This window comes from Nesoenas mayeri, assembly GCF_963082525.1.
Source record: "Nesoenas mayeri genome assembly, chromosome: 3".
Classification (NCBI taxonomy): Eukaryota; Metazoa; Chordata; class Aves; order Columbiformes; family Columbidae; genus Nesoenas; species Nesoenas mayeri.
In genome coordinates, this window is record NC_137544.1 from 36222655 (window position 1) to 36240004 (window position 17350).

General features: G+C 36.3%; 1 protein-coding gene across 4 annotated transcripts in view; it reads left to right on the forward strand.

The window, feature by feature from the left end:
• Positions 1-17350, forward strand: part of DOP1A (DOP1 leucine zipper like protein A) — a 64358-nt gene that overhangs the window by 35571 nt on the left and 11437 nt on the right. For all 4 annotated transcript variants that reach the window (XM_080340982.1, XM_080340981.1, XM_080340983.1 and 1 more), the window contains 16 exons: positions 870-1144; positions 1815-1967; positions 5195-5295; positions 6555-6814; positions 7495-9502; positions 9607-9718; positions 10613-10789; positions 12567-12692; positions 13029-13163; positions 13682-13737; positions 14243-14347; positions 14996-15062; positions 15298-15442; positions 15688-15767; positions 16345-16454; positions 16612-16761. In XM_080340982.1, coding sequence (XP_080197108.1) covers positions 870-1144; positions 1815-1967; positions 5195-5295; positions 6555-6814; positions 7495-9502; positions 9607-9718; positions 10613-10789; positions 12567-12692; positions 13029-13163; positions 13682-13737; positions 14243-14347; positions 14996-15062; positions 15298-15442; positions 15688-15767; positions 16345-16454; positions 16612-16761 — 4060 coding nt within the window. The remainder of the gene's footprint in view (positions 1-869; positions 1145-1814; positions 1968-5194; positions 5296-6554; positions 6815-7494; positions 9503-9606; positions 9719-10612; positions 10790-12566; positions 12693-13028; positions 13164-13681; positions 13738-14242; positions 14348-14995; positions 15063-15297; positions 15443-15687; positions 15768-16344; positions 16455-16611; positions 16762-17350) is intronic.

Below are 17350 nucleotides of genomic sequence, written 5' to 3' on the forward strand. Positions count from 1 at the left end.
TGTTGAATAACACTTCTTCACTTGTCTGATTGTAGAAGCATTTACCTATTTTAGGAACACGATCAATAGAGTCCTTGGGAAGTTTTAAGAAAAATTGCTTTGTTATCTCTAAAATAAAAGGGAGCTTTATTCACCTGAAGAGTTGACTGTGAACTTCAGGGAAAGGCACTTGCATATCAGGCAAGTGTATGGTATTAAATGAGGGGACAGTAAGAAGTGGGAAAAAAACGCCTACAGTGAAAGCAGAGTATGATCTAATTGGATCATGTTTCTGCCACTCAAAAGATCAATTTTCAGTTTTTCCTGGAAAATCTGCATATTTCTTATCAGTTTAAACTTAGTTTATATATGTAAATAATATACGTAAATAATTCTGTATGTATGTTATAATATCTATATTATATATAGATATATATAGATATAATATTATATATTTATTAAAAATATTACAGAATTATTCCAGGCTACAGACTACAGACTAAAGAGTTGATTGCTGGTCAAGAATTTCCTGACGGAGGAAAGTGAGTGAAAGGATGTGCAGACTACTAGAAGTCCAGTTTTATCTAAAACATGAAATTGTGTAGCTACATTTCTGTAAAATTTATTTTCCTCTTCCTTGTTCAAATTTTTCTATTTCTTTGGTTACTAAATGTTTGAAGTGATACAGTATTGCAGTCTTAATTAGACCATTTTAAAGATACAACAAGAAGTATCTTTTTTCCTGCATACATTTTCCTAAACCCATACAACAGGCAGGCTGAAATTTTTGAAGAATAAAGGGCAACTGTGCCTATGGTTAAAGTAAGAGGGAAAAATTCATAATATTTAAAATTGTTAAAATAATGTGTCATCTGTGATTTTTATTTCAGACTGTGAACAAGTACAGCCTCCGCTGTGGCTACAGACCTTAATGAATGCTTGCAAGCAAGGAAGTGATTTCAGTGTTCAGGGTGTTACCATTTCTCTTGTGATGGACTTGGTTGGATTGACTCAATCTGTTGCTCTCGTTACTGGAGAAAATCTGAACAGCGTGGAAACTGCTCAGCCTCTTAGCCCGAACCAGGGAAGAGTGGCTGTGGTCATCAGACCTCCTCTTACTCAAGGCAATCTGAGATACATGGCTGAAAAGACAGATTTCTTCAAGGTACAATGCTGTTTTCTTTAAACTTCTTTACGTGGCTGCTGAGGACTGATAGTCTTGGCCGCTTTACCATCCTTGGTATGGTAAACAAAATTTTTTTGCTGAGTATTTTGATAACAGTTGTAACCTATATTAGACTCTGAAAATACATAGTAAGTTTTCCCACTGTGGTTGTCTTACTGACTGCTTGGCTAAAAAGCCTTGTTTGAATGAATATTTTAAAAATAAAAATAATACATGATTGAATAGCATCATTAATTGGCTAGGTGTGAAACTGAGATGTGCGTAATGCAAGATTCTGGTAAACCACAATCTGCATTTTGTGTAATTTATGTGACAAATCATTTGCAAAAGATGGCAGCAGGGTGTATTACATAGTTAATTATAGTTCAATGAAAATTTATTTCTGGAGGTGCCTGTGAGTTCTGACCCTAGCAGGATTTTTTATGTAGGAAGTTATTGCAGGGTTTCAAATGGTTCCTTATGTTCATATGAACAAAACCAAAAACAAACAAACAAACAAACAAAAAGTTTTATAGTTTTCCTCTTAGTCATATGGTGCCATCAGATGTCATGTCTCCCATCATTGCACAGAGGTTAATGCAGTCTAGAGCAAAACAAGGCATGACACTCATTCACTTGTCTCTTTCAACTTTTGTTTTCATGTACAAAGCATATAGCTTTAACTCTTTGGGACCAGTTGGGTGATGGAACTCCTCAGCATCATCAGAAAAGTGTGGAGCTCTTCTACCAGCTGCACAACCTTGTTCCGTCTTCTAGCATTTGTGAAGATGTTATTAGTCAGCAGCTGACTCACAGAGACAAGGCAAGTTGTTCATATATTTACTAAAAGATGAGTTAAGTATATAGATAAAGAAATAGATTTAGAAAGAGGACTTGATGCCTGAGACAAAGGCATAAATACATTCAAAATTGAAAAATGTCACCTTATGTTGATTGTTTCAGACATTAAAAATATTCTTTTATTTGCATGCAGAACATCAGATTTCTCCACCCTCTGGCACTGCCCCCCTCTTTCTTATACTCCCACTCAAAAAAACCTTAACCTTAGGTCTGTAATAGTTGAGCCCTGTTTTCATGACATCTTGCTGTTTAACAAACCTATGGAAAGTGTTTGCAGTGGTAGTATTGAATATAGATGTTCCAGATTCCATTCCACTTATCTTAAACCACTCTTCTTTTCCTGTACATCTCCATCAAATTTAAGCACACTTCATTTTGCTCTGTCCTGACATTTTTCCAGGTGAATTATTTCCAGTTAAAGTGTTTCTGTGAGATTCTTTTCCCCTATTGGGAAGCAGAGGAATTGCACTAGATAATGGTGATGAAGAGGCTTCTGTACAATTCTTTTCCCGTCTCATGCAGCCTCTCTCTTCTCTAATTGTTTGTCCTTAAAATATATGAATTCTGACTGTTTCTGCCACGTTTGCCAGTTCTAGAGGGCAACTAATAATCTGCTCTAAGAGTAATTGCCAGATTTCTGTGCATCTGTGTCTTTGTGGGAAATGGGCTTGTTTGCTCTGACGTGCATGGCAACTGGGTTGTGACTTGTCTGCGCATTTTTTGCAGGGTGCTGCTGAGGCTACTCGCTTCTTAAAGGTCTCTTTGTATCTGTCTTATGTCAAAAGTTATGGACTATAATTTGAAGACAACCTCTTGAATGATCAGAGCTGCTGCTTTGCCTCTGATAGTGTTTCTTGTTCTTACTTTGTGACTTGTCCTGTCTCTTGTTCTGCAACCACAGGTTAAAATGTTTGCTCATGAACCAACTTGGTAGATTTCTCCCATTCTTTATTGCTGCTCCAAGTTCTCTTACATCGCTGCTGGCTGTTTTTTAAAAGTGATGGTGGCTATCCTGCTGATTACTTCTGTTTTGCTATCAGTTCAGCCAGTAAAGTAGTATTTTCAAAATCTTTTGAAGCTGGCAAATATTCAGCGTGTTAATAAACGGTGTTTCTTTTAAGTCTGTGATGAGCCTCTGTAATTTCATAGTAGACAAAGGGGCTTTTCAGCATTCAGCAACATACTTTTGGTAAGAGATCAAGTCTCCTATATAAGTTACACTCTGCTTCCCAATGTATAAACCACATGCTTAGCTTTTACTCATTAGTAGGAGTCTTACTTGTCATTACAGGTACTATGTTGTTTTTTTTTTCCTCCCCTAGAATTTTGTTTCAGATAGAGGCTGTCAATTTGACATTTGAGTTGAGGCCTTTGTAACGCTTTAGTTTAGATACATGAACTGTTTTCACTGCCCTGACAGAATGAATGATAGGGAGTTACTTGCTTACACACTCTAGCACCTCATGGTTGCGTGGTTTCAGCAGCAGGTACCTTTTTGCCTTTCTAACAGAGAGTAACCAGGTCAACAAAACTGAATATGAGCCAGTCTGTCAATCACTGCGGTTCACAGCTTGGCATATTGATAAAACTGCCAATGATTTATAGTTTCACTTGTTAGGCTGGTCTGTGAACTGCTGTGACTGGATGTGGCACTCGCTCATTTCTGCCAACCTTGCTGTGAAAACAGTAATTTGTTCTATCTTCCCAGCATGGATTGCAAGGGCTTACATGGATTCATCTCTATGTGTTTGAGGACTGGTATTTTTGCTCTTTATTCAGCAGATGTTAGTGAATTGTTTGGTGGTTGGTTTTGTGTGCGTGTGGTTTTGTTTGTATTTTATTTTTGTTTGTGGTTTTTCTTTGTGGTTTGGGTTTAGGGGGGGGTTGTTTGTTGTGGTTTTTGCTTGTTTGTTTTTTGTTTTATTTTACCCCTGATGTGTTCTGTCTTGTGTCCTTCCTGTGATTTTCAGTTTTTATAGTTTTTACTTAAAAATTTTATTATCGTGGCAGATGCTGGTTGTATTAGCTGTTGCAAAGCTTCTTAAGCTGTATGTTGTAAATTAAGTCTGGAAGTATGTCAGATTGTCACAGTTGTATTAACAGTTTTTAGTTTGGTCTCATTTTGATTAGAGATAAATATACCTACTGTTCATTCCCTGTAAGTATATATTTCAAGACCAAACAAGTAAAAATCTTCATCCTCTGCTTATCATCTAGTAATTTAGTTTAAGCCCTGATTGTATTTGAAAGTAATTTCAATGTTCTATTCAGCATAACCATCCTGATGGCTGTGTTTTGTTTGTTCACCCCTACAGCTGCTTAGCAGCTTCCTTGTCCCTTGGGTAAAGCTGGTTTTAATCCATGTACCCATGTATTTGTGTCATAGCATGGCATTTACTGTTGTTTACAGCCTTGCTGGAATAACTCTTTGCCTTGATCAGCCATAGCAAAGAGATAAAGGCATAAAAATTCTTACTTTAATACCATTTTCACCATTAAATATTCTGCATGTTATTACTAGTCATTAGAAGCCCTTTGTGGAGTAATCATGTCTTATTTGTACAAATAAAACTCCAAGTTCCAGAGCTAAATTGGGCATGTTAGTGATGAACTCTTATCTACATCTCATTGAGCTGGAAAATTCTTATGTCCTTTTCTAGAAAACTTATTTTAATTTTCTTATTTCCATAGATACTGTGTTTAATCCCATCATTGCAGACACTATATCTAAACATTTCTCTTCTTCCTCTGCCTCTGTATGCTTGAGTTTTCAATATGAAAAGCTTGCATGTTTCTTTCTGCTCTCTTCATGATCTTTTCTAGTGCCTTGACACATATAGATAAACTCACTGAAAACAGAGCTATGCAACTTGTGAGAGTAAAATAAGTATTGTTCAAGCTATCACATTAGGTATTTAAAACTTTTTTAAACTAAACTTTGAAACTAAGGCAACCCCAAGATCACGATGGAGGAGAATCCTTTCATGCTACTAAATCGTTCGCAGATACCTATTGTTGCTTATTCCTGTTTTTAATGTTAGAAAGTAGGATTTGAATGCATAATGAAAAAAGTTAATTTTAATAATTTTATTCTATCTTTTAAACTGCTGTATACCTCTTTTTTTTTTTTCAATTTCTTACTAGAAGCTGTTGTATTCTGATACATTTAACTTATGATTTGGTCCACAGAAAATAAGAATGGAAGCTCATGCAAAGTTTGCAGTGCTGTGGCATCTCACCCGTGACCTTCATATTAACAAGTCTTCTTCATTTGGCCGTACCTTTGACAGGTTGGTGATTGCAAGCAATGATTCAGTTGAAAAAATTATTTTGCAAAATTTAAACTACATCTTACTGGCAAGATAGAGTGTTTAGGAATTGGAGAACTGCAGAGCAGCTGTGAAAGCAAGGAAGGAGGACAAAAGATAAATTTGTGTTAGACAGAATTGTTTTCACAATGATGATTATATAAGCTGTAAATTTTTCTGCTAGCTGTAAGGAATGGGACAGGAATGGTCACATGATTCACTGACTATCACTGTGGTTAATATATTTGTGTATACTGCATATAGTATCTGAGTTCTTGCTATGATTTGTTAAAAACAAAAGCAGTAGAGAGAGAAGTCAACCCAGAAGTAAATTACATGAAAATGGAAAGTTACAGTAAAGCTGAGAAAACGTAAGAACAAAATTGCAAGTAAGCACTAAGACATGAAAGGTCTTTTATTTAACCTATTTGTTTTGTATAAGACATCACTTATGGCAACAGCAAAGGATTTCTGGTTTGTATTCTGGTATCAGACTACCTTTTTGAAAAAAACTGACTGATCCAGACTCCGAACTAGTCTTGTCTTCCTCAGCTAGCACAAATGTATACTTAGCTGTAGGAAGCAGAGTAAAAACATTGGTATTTCTTTGGGTTGATACTGTCACTCACTGCAGAAGTGGTGATAAGTTTTGTGCATACAGCTAAGACCTTATGAACGTGTACTGCTGAGGATGTAAGACAGTTGGTAAAATTTGGAGTCCAATATATATGTTGTTTTTCCCCAAGCCTGGAAAGGATTCTAAAGGCTAATACTATTTAAAAAAAGAAAATAATGACAGTAGGAAGTGCTGAATCAATTGTCAAGTATGTTTCTCCTCTCCATTCTTAAAGAAAATATATTTGAATAAGTTATCTTCTATTTTCCATATATCTGTGTGAATTGGCTTTTAAAGTTTTATCTTTTTGTACTGCACTAGCGCTTAGTAGGCAACCAAAGCTTGTTATGCCAGTAGCTGTACAAATACTTGAGCTGACTATACAAGTGGTACTGTTAGAGCAGCTATCTTAACAGACTCTTCCTGGCCATTTCTTCATTAGGCTAAACAAAAATGTAAAACTTCAGGTTGTAAAGTTTGGATTTTGAAGAAAATACTGTTTTATTTGGAGAAAACACTGGAGTATGTACTGATATGTTGAAATTTATCATATAGCAAATTAATTTGGGATGATTCTGTGAGTAGTGTAGAATTTGTGCTAGGTTCATTTGTCTTTTTGTTCTAGATCTTTGTTTATCATGCTGGACAGCCTTAATAGCTTGGATGGTTCTACATGGTCAGTGGGACAAGCCTGGTTAAATCAGGTGCTTCAAAGACATGATATTGCAAGGGTTCTTGAGCCTTTGCTCCTACTGCTTCTCCATCCAAAAACTCAGCGAGTTTCTGTTCAGAGAGTACAGGCTGAATGTTACTGGACTAAATCTCCCTATCACCCCGAAGAAGAAAATGAAAAGCACTTTATGCAGAAGTTTAGCTGTGCTGATGGTATGTACACAAGATGAGTGGAGGAAGTTCCCTATTTGATTTCTGTATTTTTTATTTGCATGCAACATTTTAAAAATAGTAGAAATTTTCGAGGTTAACTCGCAACATGAAGTGCTGGAATAGCTTCTGCTTATATATGCCTTTGTACGTGTTTTTTCTGGTTCAGTTTTGGGTCTCCAAAGTATTGCTGAAGTTTTATTGTTCTCAAATTAAGATGATATGTGAGTATTTTAATGCAGACTGTTTATTGAACTTCAGTAGAACTTAAGAACATGTCTTGAAGTTTAACCAAGAAGTAAAATGCGTTTATGAATTAAGACCACTGCTGTGGGGCTGGCTGAAAACATACTGATAAAGTTTGAAGGTGTTTGCACGTGTTGTGTAATTTTAGTAATATTTCTTTATGAAAACACAAGCAGATAAGACTGCATAGAGTTTTGTGGGAGAATTATGTTGTTTTGATAAGGTCTGCTGCTAAAAGTAATCTTGCTTTGGTTATGTGAATGTGTCGTTTGTATATTAACATGATTTTTTTTTTTCTGCTGTGAAGTGGAAAGACTTTTTACCATGCCTTTATAATTTGAAGTCTCAATAATAGCTTGAATTCTAAATTTTAGTTCTGAATTCTGATCCTGAAGATCAAAACGTTATGTGTATAAATTTCTGTGTTTTTCTTTAAGCATTTTCCCATGTGCCTGTAAGCCAAGGCCAACTTATTATACCGAAAGAAGGCAATGAAAAACAACTTGCTGTGGATGAAATGGAGAACTTCAGCCTGACTGTCAACCCTCTGAGTGACAGGCTTTCCCTGTTAAGTACCAGCAGTGAGACCATACCAATGGTTGTGTCTGATTTTGACCTTCCTGACCATCAAGTTGAAATACTGCAGAGTTCTGACTCTGGTTGTTCTCAGTCATCTACTGGAGACAACATCAGTTATGAAGTGGAAACAGAAAGCCTGAGTGCTCAAGATAGCTCTCAGACTCTGAGAGAAGACTCACCTGACGAAATTGTGCAACAAGTGGTTTCAGATCTTATATGCAAAGTCATAAGTGGTCTTGGAGAAGAGGCTGAACCAGTTAAACATAATCTACACTCTGAGGATACTTCGTGTAAGTTCAGTCTTTTGGATAACTCTGTAGAGGTGACAAAAAATGAAGATCAAAATATTCAAAGTAGCCAGAGTAGTTTGCTTAGTAATGACAGCTCCCAGTTGCTGTCAGCTTCAACTGAGACTGGACTTGAGAGCTTAAGAGATGAAATTTCAAGAAATAACTCTTCACCCTGTATTGCAGAAAGCCAGCAATCCCCGTCTGATCTTACTCTTGCTTCCACTGAATCAAATTCCAGAAAGCGAAGCCACAGTAGTATTCAGTTCAGCTTCAAAGGAAAGCTACCAGAAAAAATGTCCGAAAAAGAAACAATTGTTAAAGAGGCTGGTAAGCAACCAGGTGCAAAACCTAAGGTGAAAATAGCCAAAAAGAAAGATGAAGAGAAGAAGAAAGCACAGACAGAAAAGCTTAAACAAACAAATGTCTTCTTTAGTGATGGTCTTGATTTAGAAAACTGGTACAGTTGTGGAGAAGGAGAAATTTCAGAAATAGAAAGTGATGTTGGGTCCCCAGGAATGCGAAAATCTCCCAACTTTAATATCCATCCATTGTATCAACATGTGCTGCTTTATCTCCAGTTGTATGACTCTTCAAGGACACTCTATGCTTTTTCTGCAATTAAAGCCATTCTGAAAACAAATCCTTCAGCTTTTGTAAGTGCTATCTCTACTACCAGTGTCAACAATGCATACACCCCACAGCTTTCATTGCTTCAGAATCTTCTAGCCAGACATCGAATATCCGTTATGGGCAAGGATTTCTACAGTCACATCCCAGTTGATTCCAACCATAACTTTCGGAGTTCGATGTACATAGAAATTCTTATCTCCTTGTGTTTATACTATATGCGGAGCCACTATCCAACTCATGTTAAAGTAACCTCACAAGATCTAATAGGAAACCGCAATATGCAAATGATGAGTATAGAAATTCTGACACTTCTCTTTGCCGAGTTGGCAAAAGTGATAGAAAGCTCTGCAAAGGGCTTTCCTAGTTTTATCTCGGACATGTTGTCCAAGTGCAAGGTTCAGAAGGTGATCCTGCATTGTCTGCTCTCTTCTATCTTCAGTGCACAGAAATGGCACAGTGAAAAGATGGCTGGAAAAAACATAGTGGCTGTAGAAGAAGGTTTCTCTGAAGACAGCCTTATAAATTTTTCCGAGGATGAATTTGACAATGGTAGCACCCTGCAGTCACAGCTTTTAAAAGTTCTTCAGCGGCTGATTGTGCTGGAACACAGAGTAATGACTGTGCCTGAGGAAAATGAAACGGGCTTTGACTTTGTCATCACGGACTTGGAGCACATTGGCCCCCAGCAGCCAATGACTTCTCTTCAGTATTTACATTCCCAGCCGATAACCTGCCAAGGCATGTTTCTGTGTGCAGTGATACGAGCTTTGCACCAGCACTGTGCCTGTAAAATGCATCCCCAGTGGATTGGCCTTATCACTTCTACGTTGCCTTACATGGGAAAAGTTCTGCAAAGGGTGGTTGTTTCAGTGACGCTGCAGCTCTGCAGGAACTTGGATAATTTAATTCAGCAGTATAAATATGAAACGGGATTATCAGATAATAGGTATGTTTATGTAGAGGTTTATAATCTTTTAAAGCATATTTGATTGTGTTGAATTACTTTACAAGCAGATTAACCCATTTAAAAAAATGAATCTCTTATTTTAGGCCTCTCTGGATGGCGTCAGTCACTCCTCCGGATATGGTTCTTACTTTGTTAGAAGGGATCACAACAATAATTCATTACTGTCTCCTGGATCCATCTACGCAGTATCATCAGGTAAACTTAGATCTGAGTGTCTGAGAGGTTCCTATGCAGTACATGTCAAATTAAGGATTGTGATTATATTAGCAGATATGAAGATGTGAGTAGGAAAAATCCCCAAAGTATCGTCCTTTTTTATTGATAATACACATATCGCAAACAGAAAAACAATTTTATACTAATTATACTTGTTGTTCCCCTGAAATAACTAAAGTAGGAGTTCCTTAAATTTCAGACCTCTAAAGTGCCACACTTTAAAGCTGGCTTTGTTTTCTGGAACTTCCTAGACCTATGTCTATCCTGTTACTTTCTGGCTGGAGTGTGTTCATCTCGCAATATGTCAAAACATTCTCGTTTTCCTTCTTCTGTATATTCACAATTTGTCTTTTTAAGCAAGCGTTATTTTCAGATATTCTGATCATAGTCTATGTTAAGAATTTGACCCATATTATGCAAGAAACTTTTTGCCCTGCTCTCTCCACAATATTGTTTTTGCCTTTTTCTTTTTTCTTATACCCTTTTTCCTTCCATTTATTTAAAAATAACTGAAAAGTGTTTATCATCTGTTCAAGTAAGTAATTTTGTGTAGAGTATTAGTTACACTTAAAATTCTGAAATAATTGTTTTGCAAAGGTAAAGGTACATGATACAGAATTGATTGCTGTTGCCATGAGGTCTCACATGTTCAGAATACATTTGATACTGTACAACTGAGTCGAAAGATTCTTTAACTATTATTTTTAATAAACTCAAAATCTGTACATACTATGAGAATTGACAAACTGTTTTGAAAAAGAGTTAGGGTTGAAAGCTTCCATGTCTATTAAGTCTCAGTTTATGCAATTTTACTTACGCTGTTTATGTAGATATTTAATACTCTTCCTCGTTTCTCACCTTTAAATCCACTAGCTTTTGGTTAATGTAGATCAGAAGCACTTGATTGAAGCACGCAATGGGATCCTGTCTATCTTGCACATGATCATGTCTTCTGTGACTTTGCTGTGGAGCATCCTTCACCTTGCAGATTCTTCGGAAAAAACTGCTGCTGCCGCTTCCATTACCACTATTAATCTTGGATCAACAAAGGTCAGAATACCAGAGATAATGTAATTTAGGTTGTTCTTTAATACCTTTGTCAAACTAAAGCAAATTCCATTCCCTTATATGTAAATTGAGTTTTAATACCTGTGTCCTCATCTACTCACCCACCCCACAAACAAGGCTTTTATAAATGGATATTAAATCTGCTATTAAACTTTATTGTATCAAGACAACAATGTTTCACCTCTTTACTTTCTACAAAGAAAATTAAATGCATCCTGAAAAAATTTAAGCCACCCTTTTATACCTCAAAACAAATAAAATATTAATGTAAAATTTTAACAAATGGGAACTCTCCTCTTAAAACATGTGGTACTCAGGCACTTGCAAACTAGTTCCTTATTCATTCAATTCCCATACAGTGATGCCACTGTGCACGGGGAAAAGTCATAGCAGATTGTGAGCTGATAATTGTAAAGAAGAGAACCTGAGAAGGGGTTGAATAAGACTGTACTGAGAACGCTGCTTAGCTCTCTTACTGGAAGCACTTCATGTTATGGAATAGGAAATTGTCATTTAAATTTGAAATATTTTAAAATAAGATTTCTTCATTGAATTTGAATACTATCAGATACTGTTTATGATGATTCTGTGATTGAATAAATAAAAAATAACTTATCAAAGACTCCATGTCTTTGCACAGACAGTATCCGTGGTCATATTTGTGCTACCTGTACTTGTTGGTGGCCTGTAATATTACTCTACTTCTGTGAAAAAAGGATGAACTTTTGTACTCTGGTTAAACTTTAACTCTTCTGCACATCCCACCTTTTCTTTAAGAAAATAGAAATCGAAAATGGATCAAGAATACAGCTCAGGAAATACCTCTCCTGACTGAAGTACACCTCAGTAACTTCTAACATGCTTAGAAAAAACATTAGTAAGAGTTTCAACCTGGAATATTTCAGACTCTCAGAGTAGCGTGTTATTTCTTTCAGAATTTCCCCTCCACCCCTACTGCTTAATCTTTATCTCACTTGCTACAAAGCAAGTTCATCACTATTTGTGGCAGACATCATCTTCCTTTCTTCTTCCAAATTACCTGGTACACGTGATAACTGTTATACCTCTATTGATACAGTTTTGTCCTGACTAAATGCAAACTATTTTTACCCCTTCTTGTAGGTCATATTTTTGTAGCACTAATCTTTCTTTTATAGTTTGAGTTCTGACAGTTTATGGTACATTTCTTGAAGTAAGGTGTCCAAAACTGGGCATGGTATGTGGTATCTTCTTTTAGGTGAAATATTTAATGTCTTTCATGAGCTGTTGCTATTTATGAATGCTCTTTTACCTTTCCTTGCAAAGTCATCGTGGTGAGTTTGTGATTCAGTATAATCCCAAGACTTTTTTTCTATAGCACTGCTATCTAAATAGTTTCTCATCCTGAATCACTGAAGTTGTTTATCCCTACCTTTGCATGCAAAGATCAAGCCTTTATTGCAGCTTATCTTCCTTCAAGATGCTTTTTGAGTTTGTCAGATCATTTTTGGTTCTGTACCTTTTTATCAGTTGTGTCCCACTTCATTGTCATTTACAAATTCAACAGGTATATTTTATCTTCCCTTGTCCTTGTCTCGAATAAAATGATTGAAAAGTGTCAGATGTAGAATAGAGTTTTATGAACCCTGGGAGTGCATCCTTCCAGTTATATAAAAGTTAGTTATAGTTACTGTCCAAGTATGGCTTTATAGCCAGCTGTTTCAAACTTAATGCTGAGGTGCTTATCTAAAGGTGTGCGTCTTCTGCTTCCACATTTCAGAATCTGAGGCAGCAGATTCTCGAACTCTTGGGTCCAATTTCAATGAATCATGGTGTTCACTTCATGGCTGCTATTGCATTTGTATGGAATGAAAGGAGGCAAAATAAAAATACTTCTAGGACAAAGGTATGTTTATACTATAGTGGTCACTTCAAATAGTGGCAATAGCTTTAAGTGATTTAGAAGCAGTAAGGAGAAAATTCAGACATTCCAGTGAAAACATACATTGTATGAAATATGGAGAATATTTATATTTCTAATTAGCAACTTTACTGTAAGGGAGCTACCAGGTTATTTTAGCATGGGATAATCTTCCTGAATTCTTCAGGAAAAGAAGTGATTCTAAGTCTCTAGATGAATCATTAGCTACTAACATTTTAATCCTCTGGAGCCAACTGCCTTAATTTTGGCATAGGCGATTGTCTCTGATGATAATCTGTGACATGCATTTGATTCTTTTAGGTTATTCCTACAGCAGGTGAAGAACAACTTCTACTAGTTGAGCTAGTTCGTTCTATCAGTGTTATGAGAACAGAAACTGTTATACAAACAGTGAAGGAAGTTTTGAAGCAGCCTCCAGCAATAGCAAAGGACAAGGTATGAAAACTGTAGAGATGCTATTGATTTATTTAATATCCTCTTACTGAAGCTTAGAACACTGGTGATATGGATACTTCATTCACAAAGTTGAGCAGTGCAGTGTGAAAATTTTCACAATATGTAACAGATGGATGAACTTTTGAAAGGAAGTCCTACCTTCTTAAGTCATTACCATTTACTGAACAACTCCAGAATCCTGTTTATGGTTTCTGCACAAGATTGTGTTTTGTGAGGATAAGCTGCTCACATTAGGGAAACGGGTGTGCACGCTAGCATCAAATTGGTTTTCCTTCAGGTGGGAAAGATAAGTAGGGAAAAGAGGGAATTAAAAAAAAAAAAATTTAAAACTTTCTAGAGAGGTGTCTAAATGGACATTCATAGTATCTTGTTAATGAAGCTATATCTACAGACACTGCAGTAGCATTATAGCATTGTCAGTTTTCCCCGGGCAAGTAAGGGCAGAAAGAAAGTCACTTTCTTCTTTCTGATGACAGTGGTTTCATATCCTTTCCTAGAAACATCTTTCACTGGAAGTCTGCATGTTGCAGTTTTTTTATGCTTATACTCAAAGGTAAGACAAGTAGTTAAATTTTATTTCTGTCATCAAGAAGCAGATAGAAAATTCGATTTTTACATGTTCTTATAATCTGTAGAATGACAAAAAGCCTGTATATATAAATCATGAAGAAAGAATGGTTTGGAACTGTAGGTGTGATAAGAAATAAAGGGATTTATTTTGTGAGTTCCCTAGTTCTGCATCACCTTTCTTCATGCACCTAAAACTCCTGCAGGAAACCTGCCCCCTGCCCAAGAGACGCTGATCTATACTGTGCCATAACTCAGTGGTGCCACTCAGCCTTGGACTGAAAAGCATGTCTTTTGAGTATGCTGATATTCTGCCTTCCCCCTTTTCTTAGTTAGTTGATGTAGCCACCTAATATTAAATGAAAAAACAAAGAATCTGTATGAATGTTGATTTGTGATATCTGACAGGAGAACTGAGAGGTAGAAAGCAAGTGGGGAACACCTGTGGGAGATGATGGTTGTTTTGTTGCTATCGCTGCTCTCTCTCTTAGGATTCCAGTGACCAGCTTAGTAGACAGCTGGGCAGCACTCCTGCTTCTGTTAAAGGATTCCATCCAGGTTGGTCTTCCAGCTCCAGGACAGTTCCTCATACTTGGGTAAGTGCTTGTGATATTTGCAATTTCCAAATAAACTCACATTTAAGTGTGTGAAATCATATTGAGGTATTAGTGTTTGCAAGTCTCTAGCACTTATTTTTGAGTGGTAGAGCTATTACCTGATTTCTGTAGCCTTTATCAAATTAGTTTCTTCTCTGATAAATGGTTACATATATCAAATTTTGTCTTATAATGTGATGTAAGCCATGATCTTACCTTACTGATTATTTCAGCAATTCGGGCTCTTTAAACAGTAGGTTTACATTTCTGATTTTTCTTAGAAAATAACTACAATGACTATTTCCTTAGGTATGTGTAGATTCGCAGCCCACTAGAAAGGATTGTTTCCCAGCATGAAAGCTGGTCTTGGAGTGTTAGAAATAAAATGTTGACTATGATTCTCTGTATAAAACTTCAAGGACCATTTTCTTGAACTTCTGGAGTTGTCTTCCATAGTAAACTGTCTCTAAACTTAACTTCAGAAACTTGAAATGGTATTTTCTAGAATATTGATAAGGAGCAATGACTGAAGGTTTAGTTAAATAAGTATTGTGCACATAAATTTCTTCAGATTTGTCATGGCTCTTAAAACTACTGAATAGTATATTGTGAAAAGAAAATCCACATCTACTTCCGTACCTTTTTCAGTGTTCTTAATGAGTTCATTATGAAAAACCCAAGCCTGGAGAATAAGAAAGATCAAAGAGATCTCCAGGTAAGAAATTTGTTGTATGTCTCTTTTGAAAATATTGAGCAATAAATGCCTGAATGTACTATAATTATCTGATCTATCAGTTCCATAGTCAGAAATGACTCTTTAATATTTTCTACTTAGTACTATTTATAATAGTCAGGAAATATACTATTTATAAACGTCAGGAAAACAAATACAGCCCTTCTGCGCAAAGTTCTTAAAATGCTTGGTGTGTTATTTGTTTGTTTTCTACCAGGATGTAACACACAAGATAGTGGATGCCATTGGGGCAATTGCTGGTTCTTCCTTGGAACAGACCACTTGGCTAAGACGAAACTTAGAGGTTAAGCCTTCCCCCAAGATTATGGTTGATGGAAACAACCTAGAATCAGATGTAGAAGGTAGTTTCATTTTCATCTTTATTTTAAACGAAACATAAATTATCAGCCCAAAATGAACAAAGAGGGCAGATTTACTGTATTTGAATGCATTAAAAATGCTTCAGTATTGTTCAGACATTAGTATCCTACATACACACTTTGCCAGACACACTATCTTCAAAATATGTGCTATTAAGATATGCTTGTAAGGTAAGCTATGGCTTAAGAAAGCTAACTTTGGACTTTTTTTTGTTATCTTCATTTAGATATGTTGTCTCCAGCAATGGAAACTTCTAACATAACTCCATCTGTTTATAGTGTCCATGCATTGACCTTACTTTCGGAGGTAAATGTCTCCAAATGTAATAAATACTGTCTTACAATGAACTTCTACATTGTGAAAAGCCTTGGACTAGAAGTGGGAGCAAAGATATTTGATGGGAGACACTGATGCAAATGGATTCTGGGCACTATCATGTAACAATATATGTAATAAAACTTGGCTAGTAACCCAGTTTCAAAGATTCAGTGAGATGGATGAAGCATAAAGCATGTGCTTTCACATGTGTAGGATAGGAAACTTTTTTCAGTGGAAAACTTTGTGGTGTTAGTGGCATGTGTTATTTACTGCTGATAAACTGCAGTCAATCGTGGATTTTTGTTTTCTTTTTTTAAAAAAAATTATTTGTAGCTTATTGTGGTAGAGTGCTTTGCCCAGGGGCTTATGCTTCTGTGTTTTTACCTTAGTTTGTTTTAGAAACAACGGGATCTTTATACTCTAGATTTTGTATAGTACCTGAAATTTTATCACTTCTGTTGTCAACTTGAACATTCAGCATAAGACATTTTACCAAAAAATACTGAATAGTAGATAAAAAGCAATTTGAGGGTGCATGATAACATACCTTCCTCTCATTTTATAGGTTTTGGCTCATCTCTTGGATATGGTCTTCTACAGTGATGAAAAAGAGAGGGTTATTCCTTTGCTTGTAAATATTATGCACTATGTTGTTCCCTACCTCCGTAATCACAGGTATTTTTACAATTTATTGGATTGATGTATATCTCTACAGCCAGTTGAAATTTGCTGGGTGACACTTAACAGGCCTGATAAGGATTAGATGTCTGTCAAACTTTATAGAAAGTAGCCACTCAAAATAGTTTAATGTTGACTTTCTTATTTTGTTTAGCGCTCACAATGCATCCAGCTACCGAGCCTGTGTCCAGTTATTAAGCAGTCTTAGTGGGTATCAGTATACAAGAAGAGCATGGAAAAAGGAAGCATTTGACCTCTTTATGGATTCCAGTTTCTTCCAGATGGATGCTTCGTGTGTTAACCAGTAAGACTTCCTTGTTCCTGCTTATATTGATGGCTCTTACAAGTGTCATGTATACCATTGCACAAGAGTATGTATAATGTGGACCAAAATTTCCCATCAGATCCCAGTTCAGGTAAATAAAGAGGGATCATCTGTGTTTTAGATTACTAGGTGAAATGTGAAACTCACTTACCTAAGGTATATTTCTGTGCACAAGTCTTATTTTTTCTCAATTTCAACATTTTTTTTTTTTAATGTATTTTTTCTATGAGGAAAAAGTGGTTAATGTTTTGTAGAATCCTGGGGTGGTGGTTTGGGTTGGAAGACACCTTAAAGATCATGTAGTTCTAACCCTGTTGCCATGGGCAGGGACACCTTCCACTAGACCAGGGTGTTCAAAGCCACATCCAACCTGGCCCTGAACACTGCCAGGGATGGGACACCCACAACTTCTCTGGGCAGCCTCACCATCCTCACAGTAAAAAAAATATTCCTGGTATCTCATATAAATCTATGCTCTTTCAGTTTAAAACCATTACCCTTCATCCTGTCACTATACTCCCTGATAAAGAATCCCTTCTTATCTTGCCAGTAGGTCCCCTTTTTAAGT